Below are 21,130 nucleotides of genomic sequence, written 5' to 3'. Positions count from 1 at the left end.
CTTACACAAGTCCCAAGGACTCTGCCTTCCCTCATGGCTCAGCTACTGCCACCCACCCGATCCTGTGAGGTTTCGGTCCCTCGATACTAACTACTCAGGGAGACACGGTCCTCAGTTTTCCCAACTTTTGGCATTTGAAAGCCAAACGCAAAGACCCTTTAGATCTGTTAAAACAAGTTGTGGTGATTACTTAGGGGAAATAAAAAATATGGAGAACTAAAAAAGCTTAAGATAATTTTGTGCAATCTTGCTAAGTTTGACACATTCAATAACACGTATAGTTCCTCACTCCCCGCTAATAAACAGGGGAGCAGCGATAGAGGAGAGAGCCTTTGGAGTAAGGCAGACCTGGGTTCAAACCTCGGCCTGACTGCTTTGGGCACGGGGCACTTCTTCCAGTTTCAATTTCCTGAACTACCTCCATTGAGAACAAAAGGAATTCCCAGCCCATGGGATTGTTCTGAGAAGTCAACTCACCATAGAGAAGCTAACGCGTATAAAGGGACCAGGCACAGAATGGGAACCTAATATTAATCCATGTGATAAACAGGTTTGGTGCCTTTAACAAGATATTGAGAACTAGGAAACTCCATGAGTTTCCCTTCTACTTTATATGTCAGTAAGATGAGAAGATCACACTTTATTCCCGCCTGCCATACCCATTCTCTGCCTGGGTTACTGACATCATGGAATTCTCTCCCTAAACTTTTAGAGCAATATACTTCAACTCCTTTTCAGAAATAAGCAGGATAAAAATGGTTCTGCATCTTTATATAAAAATAAGTATCCCACCCACTTCATTAAGCGTGAGAATACAGCTAAGCTTATGGAAATAAACACACCACGTAAATTATCATAGTAAGCGTAAGACAGCAGAATGCTGCGGTTTCTTAAAAGCTCAGACCACCTGCATTTCACATTATCAGCAAAGTAATGTACGTTTTAGACACCACGGCAGATCAATTCCTTCCTCTCTTCCACTACTAAAGCTAACTTTGGAAAAGACTTAACATTTTGCAGGATAAATAGGCTAGAAATGATCTCTTTCTTCATCTTTATGCTTTAAGCAGATGCCACGATCCAGCAAGAGCTCAGACAATAAAGAATCACATCTTGTTGAACTTGTAATGTGTACAGATGGCATGGCCGAACACAATTATATTTTTAAAATAAATTTATAAATATTATTCTGGAAATTATCACTTTGAACTGAAAATATTTGTAAGACTATACTGTCCCTCTTGAAGTTCCTCTTTAAAGGAAACAATTCTTTCACATTTGTTTCAAAACATTGTCACGTTGAAAGTCAATGAGTTGTTTTCAATAATATTTCAGAATTTTAAACTCTGAAATAAACCAAGAATAACAATAACTAAGAATACTCTAAAAGAGGTTCATTGTATCACCTGGGCTTTAACACATTCCTGAGAGTCATTTCAGTGCCCAGCCCCAGACCCTAAGAACGGTATTATAATAGCACCTCCTGCACGAGAAGCCAAGGTCCCAGACATATCTACTACTGTTAACAAGGCTCCGGCTAATGAAACGTACCACAGCCCTCATACGTACCATGTCGCGGTGCTCCAAGTTGACCCCACATTTCAGCAGTTCCTCCACAACGTGCACGTGCCCTTCCTTTGATGCCGAGATCAGTGCTGTCCAGTTATCCTGGAACACACAGTCACAAACGTTACCATTTCAAAACCAAAAAACAAAAATCCAAAGTGAGGAAAAATAAGTTCGACTTTACATACCAAATGATCATACCAAACTGACATGATTTGACCCCACTGTGAACTAGTCTAAAATAACACCGCAGCATAAGCTCTGTCAAGAAGTTATCCGTCTGCCCGCGTGACCGCAGTGTGTCAAGCGCTCTCACAGCTGCTTGGTCTTGTCACTGGCCTTCTAACCACACTCTGAGGTTTCGTGGAAAAAGGAAAGATGACTATCGAAACTTCACAGCTAATCCTTGTGGCTAGCAACCATTGCTATAAATTGAAATTAAAGAGCTTGTCATCAGATTTAAGAGCACATTCACAGGCTATTAAACTAACGCAATCCCATATGATGGATTTAGAAACTATGCGATAAAGAACTACTGTCCTTTCTTTTTAAATAAAGGCTACAAGTGCCCAGGTGTATGTGCTCCCTATTCAGCCAGTGCCAGCTGGGTATAAAAAACAGGAAGTGCTGAGACCTTTCACTGAAAATAAAAATTCCTCTCCCGTATCACCCCTTTAAAAAGCAGACTTGGTAGAGGAGGCAAAGTTAAGACAGATCTGAAAGCACAACTGTAACCTACTAATTTTGAATCCCTTCTCAAAAACAAAGAGCAAAGTTATGGAGAAGACAAGAACAACAAAGTAGATTATTTTAATATATACCAAATCTTCCAGATTGCAATTAGCTCCATTCTTAATTAGTTCTTTCACTATTTCCAGGTTGCCTTGTTCAGCAGCTATCATCAGTGGAGTCTGGCCACACTAGAGAATATAAAAGACACAGAGAGCTTTTCAAGATGCTGTACTGTAACTGAAATGCCACAGTTAAGTACACCCTGCTTATCACAATGGATGTCAAACATTGTTTACAGAATTTCTTAAGTTTACAAACACCTTTGAAATCTTAAGTTTTCAGTTGACTAATAATATAAAAGTCAAAGAGAAAACAAAACGGTTTTTTTTACTATAGCATTAGTAGTCTACTTGGATGCTAAATTTCATTCAAAATAAATAAACATGAGGGGAACCTGGGTGGCTCAGTCGGTTAAGCGTCTGACCTTGGCTCAGATCATGATCCCATGGTTCGTGAGTTCGAGCCCCACAGTGGGCTCTGCACTGACAGTGGAGCCTGCTTGGGATTCTTTCTCTCTCTGTCTCTGTCTCTCTGTCTCTTTCTCTCTTCCTCTCTCTCTCTCTCTGCCCCTCCTCACTTGTGCTTTCTCTCTCAAAATAAATAAACTTAAAAAACAAATAAGTCAACATGAATAATACTAGGCTCTGAAAAGTAATCACCACAATGTATATAAAAATCTTAGCATTCGGGGCACATGAGTGGCTCAATTAGTCAAGCATCCAACTTTGGCCTGGGTCATGATCTCACCATTCCCGAGTTCGAGCCCTGTGTCGGGCTCTGTGCTGACAGCTCAGCACCTGGACCCTATTTCAGATTCTGTGTCTCCCTCTCTTTCTCTGCCCCTCCCTCACTCACGCGCTCTCTCTCTCTCTCTCTCTCTCTCTCTCTCAAAAATAAACATTTTTTAAAAAACTCTTAGCATATTTATGGTAACCAAATTCTCTAACTATAGCAGATAGAATATGATACAGAATGTGGTTTTAATATATTTAAGATGTTTGTCAAGGGCAAAGGGGAGGAAAGTAAAATAATAAATAAAAACAATCTAGGTGCTATATATATAATATACATAAACAGTTTTTTTAAGACCTCCCTTCTAATCTTAATTCATTAAACTAAAGCTTCTGCTCATGACACCACAGTTGCCCAGCCTGTGTGCCTAGAATAAGACGCGGTAATAAGAGACAGTACTTCCTGAGCCCTGAGACAGCGTGGCAGGGCCCGGGCAGCCAGATCCTGGGATGGGTTCGCCTCCAGCAGCAAGGCTCACCTGCAGCAGGGGCAACGCACACACTGTCGCCTTCCGTGAGGGCCACGGTGTGAAACAGGTTAGCGGCTCTGGGCTAACGGTGACGGCACTAAAGGTGTTACCACATACTTAAGGTATACGAGAAAAGATTTACACCGAAAATTAAGTTCGATTAGATAAATATTTATCGAAGCATCTATTTACTATGTGTATATCAGTGGGGGGTGGGGGAATAGCCGTGATTTTTAAAATGCTAATATGACATCATTTCTCTGCTTAAAATCCTCAGTAGTTTCCTGTTGCTCTTTTGGATCAGAACCAAAATACTGACAGTGGCTGTGGCAGGACTACCTCAAAACCTATTCTGGGCCATTCCCTCCTCACCAACAAACCCGTAAGCTCTTTCCCACCTCTGGACCCTCACACAAACTTTTCCCTCTGTCCCACCCAATTAACTACCAAGAATAAAGTCGCGGCTGTTTCTAAGTTACTCTCTCCACAACTGTAGTTAGAAGATTGGTTAAGCAAGAACTAATAGAATAAACAAATGTTTTGTTATAAGGCCCAGCTTATAAGGTCACATCAGCTCTTGGGTCAAACATCAACCCCTCAGGGAAGCCTTACCAACTCCTCTAGTTTTCCTTTACTATACTAATCCTTGTTTGTAATTACTTACATTTGTGGGATTAACACCTGATTATTATCCTTTCTCTTAAAGGCTCTAAACTCCACAAGAGTAAGAAGCATGTCTGTTCTTTTATTTAATACTATATCCCCCCCCCAAAAAAGAGAGGCAAACCAGGAAACAGACTCTTAACTATAGACAACAATCTGATAGTTACAGGAGTGGAGGGGATGGGGGATGGGTCAGGCAGATGATTGGGGGGACGCGCCTGGGTGATTGGGGGGGGGAGCCTGGGTGACTGGGGGGGGCGCCTGGGTGATTGGGGAGTGCCTGGGTGATCGGGGGCGCCTGGGTGATTGGGGAGTGCCTGGGTGATCGGGGGCGCCTGGGTGATTGGGGAGTGCCTGGGTGATTGGGGGGCGCCTGTGTGACTGGGGGGGGGGCCTGGGTGATTGGGGGGGTGCCTGGGTGACTGGGGGGGGGCACCTGGGTGATTGGGGGGCGCCTGGGTGATTGGCAGACACCTGAGTGGCTCAGTCAGCTAGGCATTTGACTCCTGGTTTTGGCTCAAGTCACAATCTCACGGTTCCATGAGTTCCAGCCCGCATTGGGCTCTGTGCTGGCGGTGCGGAGCCTGCTTAGGATTGTCTCCCTCTCTGTCTCTGCCCCTCCCCTGCTTGTTCTCTCCCTCTCTCTCTCTCTCTCTCAAACATTTTTTTAAAAAACAAGCGAATAATTATAATAATTGGCAAAAATACAACAGATACTATTATAATAACATAGGAGTTAAACACAAATATTGGTTTAAACAAAGCACACACCTAAAGTGCATTAAACACAGACATTCTTACAGAACAACGGATACTAAATTACATGTCATTCAACCAAAGTCATTAGGGAATGAGGTATTATCCACAAATAGATTTTCCAGGTGAAAAAGTTTATCCTTTAAACATTAAATTTGATTATATATTGCATGGTAGCCATTAATTTATAAAGCAATGCACACATTACTTACTACTTATTAAACAGATTACCTTTACACATCATGTTTACAATTCTGAGTCATAACTACAGACCCCAATTATCACACCCAGCTTGCCTCTGTCAGCTCTAACCTCTTTGACCAACTTTCTGCAGCACCCTTCTCCCTTCTAGTCAACCAGGATAAAAAGTGAGACAACAAAGTCATTGGTATAATATATAAATTAAAGCCAATTAACCCTGAATCTATAGCCCTAAGGATATGTGAATTTTACATGAGAATTTTCAGATTAGTAACTCCAGAGACTCAGACGTTTTTTGTTTACTTTTGGGGGTCACAGTCACGTCAGACAGTTCACAGAGACAGGTGCTTCTAGCATATGAGGGGAAAAAATAACATAGATGTGTAAAAATACCTATAACACAAACACAAAGATGATATAAATGTGATTAACTAGAAACACGCCAGACGAAAGACTTGAATAGTCGTTCGTTTCTCTTGCAGAAACTATCAGTTGTCTCCCAATATCGAGTGACGGGATCGTGTTAGGGGCGGCAATGTGCTCAGCTTAAAAACAAAACCAAAAGCAAAATCCCCACGTAGTTCAGCCTGGCTTGCAGCCGGAATGATCCCAGGACACTGCCCCGGCTAAGTGGCCCAGGCCGCCCGGGGACCGGACGAGCTCGGCCGGCCTGTCTCTGGGCTTCTTGCCTCACGAGACACAATGCCGGCTGCCGGCGTTGTGACGGCCAACGCGCAGTGACCAGCACACAGCGAGGAGTGGACAGAAGGGCAGAAGGAGCCTGGGAAGATCTCCTGAAGCCGTCACATCAACCTTGGAATGGTTCCTCCGGCTTATCAGCGCGTGAGAAAAATAAGACCTTAAGTTGATGGAGACATGGTTGTAGGAGCTGTCGCACGCAGTCCAAAGCGATCCTTAACTGATACACCTTTGACAACTACACCACTCAAAAAGATAAATAAGGTTGCCATGAAGTTATTACATTCTAAAAGATAGAAGAAAAGTGACCTTATAAGCTGGGCCTTATAACAAAGCATTTGTTTATTCTATTAGTTCTTGCTTAACCAATCTTCTAACTACAGTTGTGGAGAGAGAGTAACTTAAAACAGCCGTGACTTTATCCTTCCATTTTAAAATGAATCACTAATGGCCCTTTCCATACCTAATCCCACGCATCCCAGCAAACCCCAAGCCCACTGCTTTCCAAACTACACAGGATCACCTGTTCACATAACCCTCACTCCACTTACGATGACCTCAAGCCGGAACACATTAGAACAGAACGCTGCACCAAGGGACGTTCCCCCGACAGGTCACCATACTTTATCTCAGCTCCCCAGAAGACTACAGTGCAAAAACACTTCCTACTCAGGATCCCTTTTTGTTCTTCCCAAATCCTAGGCAGTCCTACTTGAATTTATTTAGGTGTACTAGACCTCAATAACCAGTGCCCTTTAAAGCAAATCTTGGGAGAATATATACTTCTTCCAATAATTGTAGTGAAACTAAAACATTTTTAAATTCTCCTTTGAAATTTGCCTCAGAGCCTATTTCTAAGCACATAACAAAATCCACTCCTTGAATTGACAGTCCCACTTCATTTTCTTGGAGAATACTGTCCCACCTCAGCACTAAAATCTTATACCAAGAAGACCTCAGAGAAACTTTCTGTTCTTTTCTAAAAATAAAAGCCCATCACTACTTTACAAAGGGCGAAGACCTGTCATCATTGAGAATGTTCACAGGCTAAGATTTATCTAGTTTACAAATAAAGCAGAGAGAAAAGGTGGCAGGAAATTAGCATTTACTGGTGGCAGCCAATTGTATGCTAAATACAGAAATTTCCCCCACATTACTTTATTTTATTTTAAGGTTTATTCATTGGGGGGGGGGGGGAGGGAGAGGAGAGAGACAGACAGACAGAATCCCAAGCAGGCTCCACGCCATCAGCACAGAGCCCAACACTGGGCTTGAACTCACGAACCACAAGATCATGACCTGAGCCAAAATCAGGAGGCAGATGCTTAACCGACTGAGCCGCCCAGGCATCCCACAGGCTAAGTTCTTCTTGCTTTTTGTTTTTAAAGTAGGTTCTACAACCCAGTATGGAGCCCAACATGGGGCTAGAACTCATGACCTTGAGATCAAGACCTGAACTGAGATCAAGAGCCAGTCGCTTAACTGTATTTTATTGATTTGAGACCTTTTCAAAACTGATAACCAAAACACATTAACATAAGGTAATTACATACTTTTAGGGGCAACAAAGAAGAGAGGAAATCCACACAACTTTATAGAATTCTATAAAATTTAAATTTTATAAACACTTGTAGAAGCAAAATGCAATAAAAAGACTTGAGAAAGCTACTTTGTCCCATCACTCACACTGAGCCATAGTTTAATAATCCAGGTTGTTTCAAATCATTATTTTAAAACTCAAATTTGAATGGATACAATACTACACTAGATATAAATACTATTAATATCAGTTAAATGCTACCTCATGCATGATGTCAACTTAAGCTCTATACCAAATATGCTTAATTCTTTACACGAATTAGATTAATAAAATTTTGTGCTCATTGATGTGCTGTATTTGTCCTTGCATGTGAGGCTATTTTTTCAGTATTCCCACAGAAAATGTCTATGAAGTGATACTTAATATTTTTAAACTATAATCATTTTATTATTCCAAGTGTGTTAATATATACTAATTAAAATGACCACTTTTGTAAGTAATTCTTTTTATTTTTTAAATATATTTTTAAGTTTGTTTATTTATTTTGAGAGAGAGACAAGAGTGAGGGAGGGGCAGAGGGAGAGGCAGAGAGAGAGATCCCAAGAGGGCTCTGCACGCTCAGTATGAAGCCCAACATGGGGCTCAAACCCACGGACTGCAAGATCATGACCTGAACCAAAATCAAGAGTTGGACGCTTAACCAACTGAGCCACCCAGGTGCCCCTAAGTAATTCTTTCATAACAGTGAACAATCTCCAATTATAAATTTTCTCTTATCTGTTTAGAACAATTATTGACAATGCACAATCACAGAGGAGTTACCTACCCAAAACATACTGTGTTCAATATAGAAACACTGAATATATCAGTACATCATTGGATGAACTTATTCTGAAAACTCAAAGAATGGCAACAGAGTATAAACAGATTATGATCTGAAATCAAATAGAGTTCAAATTTGGGTTCTAACAGGTAATATCTTGGATAGGAAACTGGGGGATTAAGTCCTTTACCTGTAAATCAAGATAAGTATCAGCATTATTCTTTTATTTATTATTATTTTGCAATGTTTATTTATTTTTGAGAGAGAGACAGAGACAGAGCACAAGCAGGGGAGGGACAGAGAGGGGGACACAAAATCTGAAACAGGCTCCAGGCTCTGAGATGTCAGCACAGAACCCAACATGGGGCTCGAACTCACAAACTTCAAGATCATGACCTGAGCCAAAGTCGGACACTTAATCAACTGAGCTACCCAGGTGCCCCTCAGCATGAGCTGATTCAATAAAAACACTAACTATCACAAGGTTATTGCAATAACAAAATTTTTTTGTTAAGATTTCCTTATGAGAGCTAACATTTAATGAAATTTAGGTACCCTATGTCAAAAATAATCATAGTCATAAACTAGTAACAGTTGATTCAACAGCTTTAAAAACATTTATAATATTTGCATATTCATGTTCATAGCAGCGCTATTTAGGCAACAGCCAAGAGGAAGAAAAATCCCAAAAGTCCATCAGTACATAAATGCATAAACAAAATGTGGTATATACGTACAACTGAATGTTACTCAGCTTTTAAAAGGAAAGAAATGTTGTCACACGCTACAACATGATTGCACCTTAAGGATATTATGCTAAGTGAAATAAGCCAGTCACAAAAAGCCAAATTCTGTATGATTCCACTTATATGAGGTACAAAGAGCAGTCAAGTTCCTAGAAACAGAAAGTAGAGGAGCAGCTGCCAGGGGCTGGGGAGAGAAAGAAATAGGGAGTTGGAGCTTCAAGTACTGTTAACAATCTTACCAAGGTTAAGAACTTCCTATTTCTTACATTTTTTCTTGGCCCAACGCCTTGTACACAGCAGTCGGTAGTCAACCAATGTTTGTTCAAGGATTTTAATTTCAGAAACTTGGTCTTACCTCGTTTCTCTCATCTACATCTTTGCATTTTTCTAGAAGAGCTTTCAGGGCAGGAATGTTTTCCTCTTCTACATAATTTATTACACTCTGTGATATCAGAACTGACATTTTCACGAAAAGCTGTAGTTCTCTTTATTGCAAAACCTGTCAAAAGCAGATTAGATAAAACACACATATTGATTAGGAAAGCACAGATGTGATTGAGGGGGGAAAAAAAACAAATTTACTACTGACTATATTATCATTCTTCACCTTACATTTGTACAAGTAGACCTCCACCCGCAGGAGTGAAGGCCCCACAGCCCAGCTGTCAAAACGCCCACCCCTCCCTTGCCAAGACTCACACACGACTCAGCCTTAACTCATCCAAGTCCCAAACTCCACACGCATCCCCCCAGCCGTCCTCATCACCTCCCCTACACAAAAGGAAGTGCTCCACTTCTCCTCCACCTCAGGAAATGGCAGCTCCAGCTCTGTTCCTCCATGGAATTCTCTCTGCCTCGTCTCACCCTCTCCACTCCACATTCAATCTGTTAGCAAATCCTTTTGGCTCTACCTATAAAACATATCTCACATCCAACCACTACTCACCACCTCCATCACAACCACCCTGGTCCAAGCCACTGTGACTTCTCATCTAGATCCTAACTGTTCTCCTTCCTTCCGTTCGCCTTCCTCACGATCGATCCTCCGCGAGGCAACCACGGCGATCTTCTGAAAACGTAAGTCTGACCAGAGCTTCTTAACGCATAACATGCATCGGCATCACCTAGACAGCCTGTAAAACACAGATGCCTGGGCCTCGCCCCCAGAGTCTGACTTGGTAGGTGTGGGTGCAGCCCCTGAGTCTGCATCTTTAACAAGGTCCCGGCAGCCGCTGCTGCTGACTGAAGAACCACACCTGGCAGAGCACTGAGTCAGATTACATCCTTCTTTGCTCAAAGCCTTCCAATGGCTTCGCCAGGAACTCAAATCACGGGTGTTACCTTGGTCTCCATGACTCTAAGCGACCTCATCTCCCACCACTCTCCCTTATCCATTTCATTGCCTGAAGAGGTCAAGTGCTGTGCCACCCCAGGGATTCTGTCTGCCTAAATCTCTTCCACCGAAATGCACATGGCTCCCTCCCTCACTTCCTTCAATCACCTTGTTAGGAAAGTCTAATCTGACCATGTGATGTGAAATAGTAACAACCTCACACATACTCCACAGGGGTCCCCACATTCCCACCTCCTTGCCCTCCTTTATTTCTCAGTGGCCCTTATCACCATTGGAAATACGACATATTGTGTGTTTATTGTCCATCTACCATTACTAGAATGTAAATGCAAAAAAAGTAGGCATGATGTTGTATCCAGTTGGACATCCAAATACAAATAAACAAATCTCAACCCGTACCTTACACAAAATGCATATACTAAAATTGACCTAAATATCTAAAAAACACAAAACTTCTAGAAGATAATATAGACTATTCTGGATTAAACAAAGATTTCTTTGATATAACACTAAAAGCATGGTTCTCAAAAAAAGAAAATCGATAAATCAGTTCACCGAAATTAAAAACTTTTTCTCTAAGAGAATACCATTACCTGGGACTAGTGATGTCTTTTTTCCTTCCATTTCCGCCCCCCTCTTGAACAATGTCAATTACTGGTATTCCACGCTTGTCCCCTCATCGTACTTTATACCTCCTGACTTCTCGAGTTTCACACGTTCACAGACGGACAGCAATCATGCCCCAGGATGGCTCTACCCCGAGCTTTACTCATACCTGATTTCTATGATGAGATTTAGAACCTGAGAGCTGAAATTCAAATGAGTTTTGGGACTCTGAGTTAAAGCTGAACTGAGACTTTGGGGGCCCTTGGGATAGGTTGATGTGTTTTGCATGTGGGATGGAAGTCTATCTTTGGGGACCAGAAGACAAACTATTCCACTATATGATTCCATTTATATGACATTCTGAAAAAGGAAAACTATATGGACAGAAAATAGAACAGAGGTTGTCAGAGTCTAAGGGGGGAGAATGAGGTGACTACATTGGGGTACAAGAGCATTTGGGGAGATCTTGGACTATTCTATATTCTGATTATGGTGGTAGTCACATGATTATATGCATGTGTCAAAATTCAAAACTGGACACTAAAAAGGTAAATAATATTGGTGTAAATTGTACCTCAATAATACCTTATTTTTTTAAAAATCCTCAAACTTAAGTAATTTCACTCCTCAGAATCAATTCTAAAAACACAAAAAACATGGACAAAGATTTTAAATACAACACAATTTTATTCATAAGAACAAAAACTCAGATATGGGAGATTACATAAATTATGATATGGTCACACAGTGGAATCAGATAGAGTCGTCGACGTGTTTCCAAAAAAATATACTAACGAAAAAAAATGTTCGTGATATATTTAGTGGCAGGAAAAAAACTACAACAAAAAACCAAAAAAACTATACAACATCTCAACTATTTTAAATATATACATTTTAAAGTACTGAAATGAAACAGATCAAATGGTGATGGCATTAATGTAAATTTTATTTTCTTTAGAAACTTTATTTCCTAATACTTATCCCCTCTCCAGGAAGTATAATTGACATACAATATCCTATTAGTTTCAAGTGTACATTGTTATCTCCATCTGTCACTACACAAAGTTATTACAATACTATCGGCTCTACTGACTGTACTCCCCAGGCCGTACATTACATCCCCTAGAATATGATACTTTCATCACTGCAAACCAGTGAGAGAAATTTTTTGAAGTCATCACCAATATCCAACGCCTCCATTTGTTCTCACATCTTCTAGGATCAAGGCTAAAACCCCACTCAACCCCATAGCCCAGCCAAGCTGAAGCACTCAGAGTTGCCCCCACCTGCGTCCTGCTCCACACCCCTCCCTTCTGCTCAACTTACTCCCTCCATTTGGAACACTATCCTCACATCCACCCTTTCAAAGCACTGACTGCTCTCTTCAGCGTGCAACAGTTACCACTTTCAGTCTAATGTACTTCCCAACATCTGAGATGGGCCAACCCCACTCTCAGTGCCCTAGTTCAGGGCCTTCACCATATACGCTAATCAAGACTCCCGAGGGCACAAGAGACAAATTTAACCCAGCTTCAGCCAAACAGGGGATTTATTTTAAGGATACTGATTTATTTCCCATAAGCACACTGTGGGAAAGGTGGGTGTCCCTGGACCTCAAATGCCAGGAGAATTCTCATTCTCTATTATAGACCAACTTTTTCTACACAAGTGGAAAAATGGCTGCCAAGAGTTATCTAGGCCCAAATCGGGTTCTCAAATGGGAGAAAGCAGATTATGGTTTGTTCCCAGATTCAAAAGTCCCAGCTTGGATCAAGTGCCAACCAGAACCAATTAACTATGGTCACAGGGCTGGGAGGGGGTCACAAGGTCACATAGTATTGGCACTGTTTTCAGAAAAGAGAAAACTGTTATAATCTAGGCACTTGTCCCAAAAATTCCTACTGCACCATCTCTCACCTGGATCAATGTGATAGTCCCCCAACTTAGGAAGTCTCCTGTCTCCAGTCTTCCCCTACCTCGATCAAACTGCCATAGCGAAGCAAGAGGGATCTAAATAACTTCCTTTTTAAAATCCTTCTGTTAGTTTCCCATAAATTCATGCCGGGAGAACAAAAGATGGTGGTTTTGTTACTCACGAGTCATTCAAGGAATGGAAGCCCCTGAAGCCTTTAAACGCCATTGTAAATATTCACTATTCAATTCTACGATTCCTATGGAAAACTCTGCTCTGTGCAGAGCAGTGAGAACTCGTACACGCATTCCTGGATTATGATGGTGAAGACAGGTAGATCCTTCACGGTCTGGCCACATCTGACCATTCCAGCCCCGCCTCTGTCTTCCCTTCCAGACCCATCCCTCCCACCCTCTACCCAAACCTGCTTCCCCACTCCCAGGTCCAGGCAGACTAATCTACTAATCTGACCGCCCCACACTTTCTTTTTGCTGGGCCTCCGCACCCATATCCCCCTGAGTTTAGAAAGCCCATCCTCCACAGATATGCCCAGACAGTTTCTACTCGTCTTCTGGACGTGGCTCTAACATTATCTTTTTCTGGAAGCCTCCACTGGCTGGCTGCTTCCTCTGAGCTGGGCCAGTGCCCTGACTCTCCGACTCCACACTCTGTGCACACACCTAAACTTAGACTGCTTGTACACCATTTTGCTCATCCTTGTCCACAGCTCTAAACTCCAAGTTCTTGCAAGAACCACCTGATATCTAACACAATGCCCATAAAATCGGGGCCGAGAAAGAGAAAAGCAGCCCCTGGCTGTCAGGAACTGGCCTGGCACGCACAGCCTGACCCTGGTACTGTCATGTGAAGATAAACACGGACAGCCAAGTGACTGTGTAGTGTATACCCAAGAAACAATGAATAGCATGGGGGCGGGGGGGGGGGAGTTTTAAGTAAAAGTGAGAGCTAAGACTGGAAAGTGAGGGTGGCTGGTTAGATCCTAACTTCTTCAAAGATGAGGGCTGTCTGTCCTTCGTTCTCATCTCCCCAGAACCTACCACAGGAGCAGTGCAGGTAGAAACATCCCAGATAGCTGTCAAACTGGATAAATGCACAGGTATACCAAACGTGCCTCCTCCGTAGGTCTTTGCTGCCCACAGGCTCTGCTTCCCTCAACAGCCCTGTTTTCTACCATCAACATAACCAAAGATGGGCACGTGATCTGGGACCTGCGAATGCTCAAAAACATAAGCCTGGCCAACGAGATTCCTCCCCTGAGAACTGGGAATTAGAGACAAAGACTCAGTTATTATGGGCCATTTTCAAAACGATACAGTTTTGAGACAGCTAGTCAGCAGAGAGAGAACCGAACAGGTAAGAACAGAGAAAACGACTCCTCATAAGGAAGAAAACAAACCTGGCCCCCGGGGAGACGGGCATAAGGTGAAGCTGCCTTGGATGCTGACTTCTTGCTGATTCCCATTAAGTCCCATAAATCTCCTCTTCCCTGAGGTAAAAGAGTAAGTCTCCAGCCCTTGCCTTCAAAACAGCCCTAAATAGTGGCAGATAAAGCTGAGAAACAGACAGTTTTTGAGCAAAGGCAGGAAGAGGGGGATGGCACGCTGGCATGGTCCTGGGGAAGGTAATCTCCCAGCGGTGTACGTGGCCCCGACTAGAAAAACACAAAAAATGAGAACTCCCCAGCCAGGGAACCACCAAAACAACCCAGGGGAGAGGGGACGGGCGGTGGGGATGACCAAGAAAGGACAGATACAAGCTTGAACAACGTAAGATCCTCCATATTTGACCTTTTCACCTACCAAAATATGGAGAAGAGAGATTCGGGATGTAAGATCAAAGAAACCATGTGACTGGAGATTTTTTTTTTGAAATCTTTGAAAACTCAAAGATGATTAGCTGCCAAGCATAGGTGGCTGGAGGAGGGTGCAGCCATTAACAAAAAGAGGGAAGAGGGAACTCCGAAGTTGGGGGGGGGGGTGGAGTCAGGAGTTCTCTCTGCAGGGTAATGCCCCCCTCCCTCCTCACCAGTCCCTCCCTGGGGTGCCTTGGCAGGCTGCATTTGAGGTGCTCCAAGAACAGCTGGGTTGGATAGTCCACCCGGCACTGGGAAAAACAGATCTGGACATCATTCACACGAAGAATGCAGAACAAGGATTCTCATCCTTGCGTCCACCGGAGTGACTTGGTAAGCGGGCCAGATACACGTATTCCTTGGCTTCTCCCCCAGAGAATCCCATTGGGTAGATCTGGGGTGGGCCCAGAACCGACATTTTAACAAGCACCCCAGAATGATTTCCATGAGCGTGTCCGCGCTACTAAAGCTCGAGAACAAAGAACGCAATCTTGCCCGCAGAATTTATCAACCTTGACTCTCCATCAACTCCCCTAAGGTGCTTTAATTTTTTAGACGTTTGGTCCTCCGTGTTGCCCAAGTATGGGCAATGCCAAGACGTCAGAATCACCCCCGCCCCCCATAATCGGAAGGGGTGATTCCGGAGCCACACCCCAGGCCAGCGGCAAGGCTAGGGAAACCACATTTTTAGCCAGCGCCCCTAGCGGCGGGCAGAGACGGTTCCTTAAACGGTTATTAATAAGAAAACACTGCTCATCGGTTTAAACCCCTGTGTCAACAACGACTTGAAAGAACAATAACCCAATATTGCTGGCTGACAAGGAAATCGCTTCCCTATAAATAAATCCTAGACGCGTCGCAATCAATGGCTTGCTGGTATTTTGCCAGGCAGGTAAAGGCCCACACAGGACAATGGAGCAATGAAGCCCGGTAAGAAAGCAAGGGAAGAAAACCAACCACCCCGCCCTTGGAAGCCCGGGGAGACAAATCTGGAACGCCTGCCGTAACGGTACCAGCGACGGCGGGTCCCCAAGTGGAGGCCGTGCCAGCTGGACAAAAGAAAAACAATGGTTTCACCCAGGTTCCCCGCCCCCAGCCAAGCGCCTCTCCGCCGGCCGGCGGACTGAGCACCGCAGACACCGAGTCCCAGACCTTCCCGGCGCTCCAGCTAGCCGGACCCCGAGCCCCCCCCCCCCCCGCCCCCGCCCCCACCCCGGCTCCCAGCCGCGACCCCCCCACCCCCGGCCCGGCCCTCTCCCCGCCCGGCCGCGGCCCTTCCTCACAGGGCCTCCCCCCTCCCCTCCCCCCCCCCCCCCCACGCCCGGCCGCGGGCCCTCGGCGCTCGGCCTCGCCCCCTCCCCACCCACCTCCCTCCTCACCCGGCCGCGGGCCCCTCCACACCCGGCCTCGCCCCCTCCTCACCGGGCCGCGGGCCCTCCGCACACGGCGTCGCCCGGCGAGACACCCGGCCTCGCCCCCTCCCCGCTGGGCCTCGCCCCCACCTGCTCGCCCCAGTCATCCCGCGAAGCCGACCACCAAACTGACCGTCTCATAACGCGGCCCGAGGACCGCGCCTACAGCTCGAACGGAAAGGACGCGCTTTGCCGCGGGCGCTGTCAGAGGACGGGAAAGGGAGAGACGGCGGCTTTCAGCGCTTCGCCCTCAACAAACCCGGCGGCCATTTTCCTCCATCTCCGCGAACTGACAGATCACGTGACCGCGGGTGACGGGGCGGGGCGGAAGGTGGCCACGCCCCCCCGGCGGGCGGGGGCCAGCCCCGAAGGCTGCGGGGCGCGCGCGGTCGGGTGGGTGTGGTGCAGGGTCAGCGAATCACCGCGCTCAGCGGCCCTCCGCCCCCTCCCTCTGGCCTCCAAAGGGGTGCAATTTGACAAGCGCCGCGGGCAATATTTTCTTCCTCGTCAGTGTCACTCTTCGGATTATCGGTCACTCACTCCTAATCCCTATTCACCATTGTAATCAAATTGTACGCAGAGTAATTTAAACCCAATTATAATTTCAGAAGACATCTCTAAGGCTTTGCAAACGAAGGCCTGCTCAAGCCCCTTCCTCGGGAACCCACAGGAGAGGTGTCAGCCCCGTGGAGCGCCTGTGGGATCTGCACTCCTGGTCTTCCAGAGAGCCCACCGCCTCCCTCCCCAGCTCCCCAGACCCCTGGCCAGCCCGGGCCGTCCACCCAGTCTCTGCTGAAGGTACCTCGGTCTTTCCCGAGGCCAGAGCGATTGACAGCTTTCAACTCACTTCTCACTGTTTCACTCGGTTCCAGACTCCTTCCTGGAAATGTTCCCCTCTCTGGGCTTCTATGACTCTCATTCTGCTAGTTTTCCTCCCATTCCTCTGGCTGCACCTGTCAGATTCGACCTCCCTTAAATTGCTGGTGTTTCCAGAGTTCAGCGCAAAGCTGGACTCTTCACCGTCCCCACCCAGTGTGATCCTCCTCCTGGACTGCTCCTGTCTGGGGACCTGGCTCCTGTCGCCCAGCCACCGAGACCGAGACCGGAATTGGGAAGTCTTTTTATAACCTCTCCTTCCCCTTCCCAATGACATCCCATCAGCCTCTTCATCAACCCCCATCAGTCTAAAGGCTGCTGAAGCTCTCCCCTCCAGGGCTATCCCCAGAGCCCCCAACCCTCTCCCTGCCTCTGCTGGTGCCCTGCTAACTGGTTCTCCAGCAGATTGCTCCCTCAGGTCACTGCTTTGCCTAAACTCCTCAGCAGCCTTCCATTTCCATAAAATAGATTCCCAAAAAGTGCTTAACATGCAAGACTCCTGGGGGGGGGGGGGCGGGCCCCTGACACACTTCTAACCCCTGCTCCATCCACTAGTTTCCACCTATCCTGCCCCCACCCCCAGGCTGGCAAGTAGTTACAGTTCCTGGAACAATGGGCCTGACTCTTCCTCATTTCCATTCTTTTCCCTGCACTTTCTTCCCTGCCTCCTGCCCAGCTGCTTCCAAGAGATGAGTTCCTTTTTCTAAGATACAATTTAAGTAGTCCCCAGTTTTGTATAGCTTCCTGGAAGACTTCAAGCAGAGCTGGCCAGTCCATCTTCGGTATCCATAGGGCCTAGTAGGTACTCAGCATGTGTTAAAGCATTTTTAACCTGTTTACCTGTCTTCTCCCACTATAAGGTTCAGTCCATCCTTATTCCGCACCAACTCCCTTACCCTGTTTGGAACAGTGTCTGGCCTTAACAAACCACTGAGGAAGAAACCACACTATCTACAACGCTGTCAAATTATTTGGGGGTGCTCCCTCCTGGTCTCATGAATGTCACAGCAATATCTGATGGAGCCATACTCCTTGTTGGCTTTTTCTAGAAGTTGCCAGCTTGATCCACGGAGAAATGTTTTCAATGGTTCCCAGCCTTGGCACATCAGACCCATCCGTGGACCTTCTTAAAAACCAAGAGCACACTTGGGGATTTAAAAAGCATCTCCCCAGCTGCTCCTAATGACATACCATTCTCAGACTTGGGTTTGAGTCCCATCGTGTCCAAATCAGTGATTTCAATATGAACATACTGTTTTAATGTCAAGTAATTTTTTGAAGGCCTACACAGGATAGCAGGTGACATTTTCGTAACCCCTGATTGTGACAGTGACATGGGAATAGGAATTTGTGGTTTGACAAGAATCGGTAGCCCCAGAAAGGTAGCCTGGGCTCAAAACACAATGAATTGAGTAGTCAGCCAGGCATTTGACAGATGTTCTGGAGGAGTTTGCGCACACAAAGAGAAAATGTGGCTTACATATCAGAAAACGGGCCAAGAGGCACTGAAGATCTCACCGAAGTGTCGGCCAGGGAGACGATGACTCAGGAAGGCAGGGTTCTTGAATCCTCATGCGCCTTCCCCGAGGAGCTCCCCCGCCTGTGATAATCCCCACGGCACCACCACGCGCCCCAGCCCCTTCACCCCGTAATTTCTGGAAGCGCAACGGGCCTGCCCGGTTAGCACAACCACCCCTTCCAACAAGCTGGCGTTAGACAGGCCTCAGCTTCTGTATCAGCTGAGCTCTGCCCACCCAGCAGGTGTCAGCCGGGCTGAGTGCCAGTGAACCGCCACACCAGAACACCTCTCTGGGGGATACTGGAATATACAACAGCAAGCAAGGTACGGGAGGTGGGGCAGGAAGCTCTGGTCCTCCAGCTTCGGTGGTCCCAAGCACCCATGCACTGCTGTGGGGATTTCTCAGTTAAGAGCCTGGCAAATCCCACTCTAGAAGCGCGACGTTCAGTCCCAGACGCCAGAAAGACAATTGCCGATGCTACCTGAATGTCCTCCCTTCCGCTTTCACCCCGCCCCCCCAAAAAAACCCTGAAGATACTCAGTGTGCAAGTGGTCCTTTTAGGAATTGTTTTTAAAACAGTCCATATCATAGCCTGGAAAGAAGCTACTGGAAACAGGCTTTACTCCAGCCCAAATTTTAGTGGAGGATGAGAGGAAGGTCAGATGACAGCAAGGAAAGCAGAGAGGGAGAAGAGAGAAGCACTGAGGGAAATGAAAGATCTTGCCAGCTCGAGTTCCTCCTCCCTTGCAGATCTGACCTGGGGAAGGGAGAACCTTAAATTCAGGAGTTTTAGTATTATCCGGGCCATGCACTTAATTACCAAAATGAGAATCTCTAAACCAAAAGTGAACAGATAGTTTTATGATCTAAGAGGGAGGAGAAAATTATTTTTTTTAAAAAAAAGGTTCATTTATTTATTTTGAGAGCGAGCGAGAGAGAGAACGCATATGGGCACATAGCAGGGGAGGGGCAGAGAGAGAAGAAGAGAGAATCCCAAGCGGGCTCCAGACTGTCAGCATAGAGCCCAGTGCAGGGCTCCAACTCTTGAACTGTTAGATCATGACCTGAGCCGAAATCAGGAGTCAGACGCTTAACCAACTGAGCCACCCAAGCGCCCCAAGGAGGAAAATTGTTAAGTGATGAGCCCTACTGGATATTTCATCCGCTCCCAGGGGTGGGGAGCGAGGCGTAGCTGTGCAGAGTCTGTGCGTAGAGTTCGTGCAGGTGCGGTTCTGAGGAAAAGAGAGTTATTTTATAATCCCGCCATATCCCATTCTCCTCTATCAACACAATGGTTACATTTAGGAAATTACATCTGTTTTGATAATAAATATGCCCTAACTCATGCCAAATGTCGTTTATTCCTTTCGTGCTTAAGGATTCTAATACTCCCACCTTGCTACAATGTAACTATTGCAAAATAGAACTGAAATTCCTTCTCCTCCGTTTTCTTTCCAGCCTCTCTCTTTTTCCACTTTCCTTGATCTTTTTGCAGTTTATACAGCTTGCCTAAATCTTTCTGGCAAACCCATCCGAAGGCTTTCCTGCTTCAGCAGAAACACGTCAATCACTCTAAGAGTCTGGCCTCTCTACGTGTCCTGTGCCATTACGTGCAAGGAAAACTATGAGGTATCGTTCCACCCCTCACCACCCTCCCCATCAACACTGTAATTTTAATCACCCTTCCATCTTTTTTAACAGTATCAGCATATCAGGATGAGGATCTCAGCAGCCCAATCTCCTTACATGGCTTCAGTTTCATTTTAGATCATATTTTCCATAGAAATCTTAAGAAGTTATACACACTATGTTGCTTTTAAAACGGCCTTCCTTTGGGGCGCCTCTTGGTTTCAGCTCAGGTCATGATCTCATGGTTTGTGAGTTCAAGCCCCACGCCTAGGCCCTGCACTGACAGCTTTGCAGGCTGCTTGGGATTCTGTCTCCCTCTCTCTCTGTCCCTCCCCCACCCTTTCAAAAGAAATAAATAAACATCTTAGACTGCTTTCTAGGGGTGCCTGGGTGGCTCAGTTGGTTAAGTGTCCGACTTCAGCTCAAATCATGATCTCACGGTTCGTGGGTTCAAGCCCCTGTGCTGACAGCTCAGAGCCTGGAGCCTGCTTCAGATTCTATGTGTCCCTCTCTCTCTGCCCCTCCCCTGCTTGCGCTTTATCTCTCTCTCTCTCAAAAATGAATAAACATAAAAAAAATTTTTTTTTAATTTTTTTAACTGCTTTCCTTTGATTATAAAAGGAGCATGTGTTCATTATGAAGAATTTGGAAAATGCAAAAAACCTGAAGAGGTATCTCTCCTAATCTCACCACAGAGAGTTCTTTAACTTTCTAAATAGATTTGAAACAAAAACTTTATTGACCAAAGTTATTACCTGTTTTTTTGTAAGTTATCATTTATTTTGAGAGAAAGAGAGAAAGAGCACACACACAAGCAGAGGGGCAGAGAGAATCCCAAGCAGGCTCCATGCTGTTAGCACAGAGCCCAACGTGGGACTCGATCCCATGAACCATGAGATCA

General features: G+C 45.4%; 1 protein-coding gene and 1 long non-coding RNA gene across 17 annotated transcripts in view; one reads left to right on the top strand and one right to left on the bottom strand.

The window, feature by feature from the left end:
• Window positions 1–16,452, bottom strand: part of KIDINS220 (kinase D interacting substrate 220) — a 99,203-nt gene extending 82,751 nt beyond the window's left edge. For 14 of the 15 annotated variants that reach the window (XM_053891175.1, XM_053891176.1, XM_053891178.1 and 11 more), the window contains exons 1-4: window positions 16,338–16,452; window positions 9,403–9,546; window positions 2,388–2,486; window positions 1,570–1,668 (exon numbers count right to left, since the gene is read on the bottom strand). In XM_053891175.1, the coding sequence (XP_053747150.1) occupies window positions 1,570–1,668; window positions 2,388–2,486; window positions 9,403–9,510 (306 nt within the window). In that variant the 5' untranslated portion in view covers window positions 9,511–9,546; window positions 16,338–16,452. Of the gene's footprint in view, window positions 1–1,569; window positions 1,669–2,387; window positions 2,487–9,402; window positions 9,547–16,294 lie in introns of all 15 variants that reach the window. The other variant, XM_019452626.2, reaches the window with a different exon arrangement.
• Window positions 16,453–16,658: 206 nt separating this feature from the next.
• Window positions 16,659–20,602, top strand: LOC128773644 (uncharacterized). 2 transcript variants are annotated; one of them, XR_008417990.1, is made up of 3 exons: window positions 16,659–17,002; window positions 17,198–17,878; window positions 20,096–20,602. It is a non-coding gene; the product is annotated as an uncharacterized LOC128773644 (long non-coding RNA). The 2 variants fall into 2 exon arrangements; XR_008417989.1 differs by having other exon boundaries at window positions 16,659–17,878; window positions 20,096–20,229; window positions 20,302–20,602.
• Window positions 20,603–21,130: the final 528 nt, after the last annotated feature.

The sequence above is a fragment of the Panthera pardus genome, unplaced genomic scaffold (genome assembly GCF_024362965.1).
Source record: "Panthera pardus isolate Hobbes unplaced genomic scaffold, ASM2436296v1 HiC_scaffold_26, whole genome shotgun sequence".
In the NCBI taxonomy this organism is placed as follows: Eukaryota; Metazoa; Chordata; class Mammalia; order Carnivora; family Felidae; genus Panthera; species Panthera pardus.
Note: the sequence above shows the minus strand (reverse complement) of the source record. Positions and strands in the feature narration are given on the sequence as shown.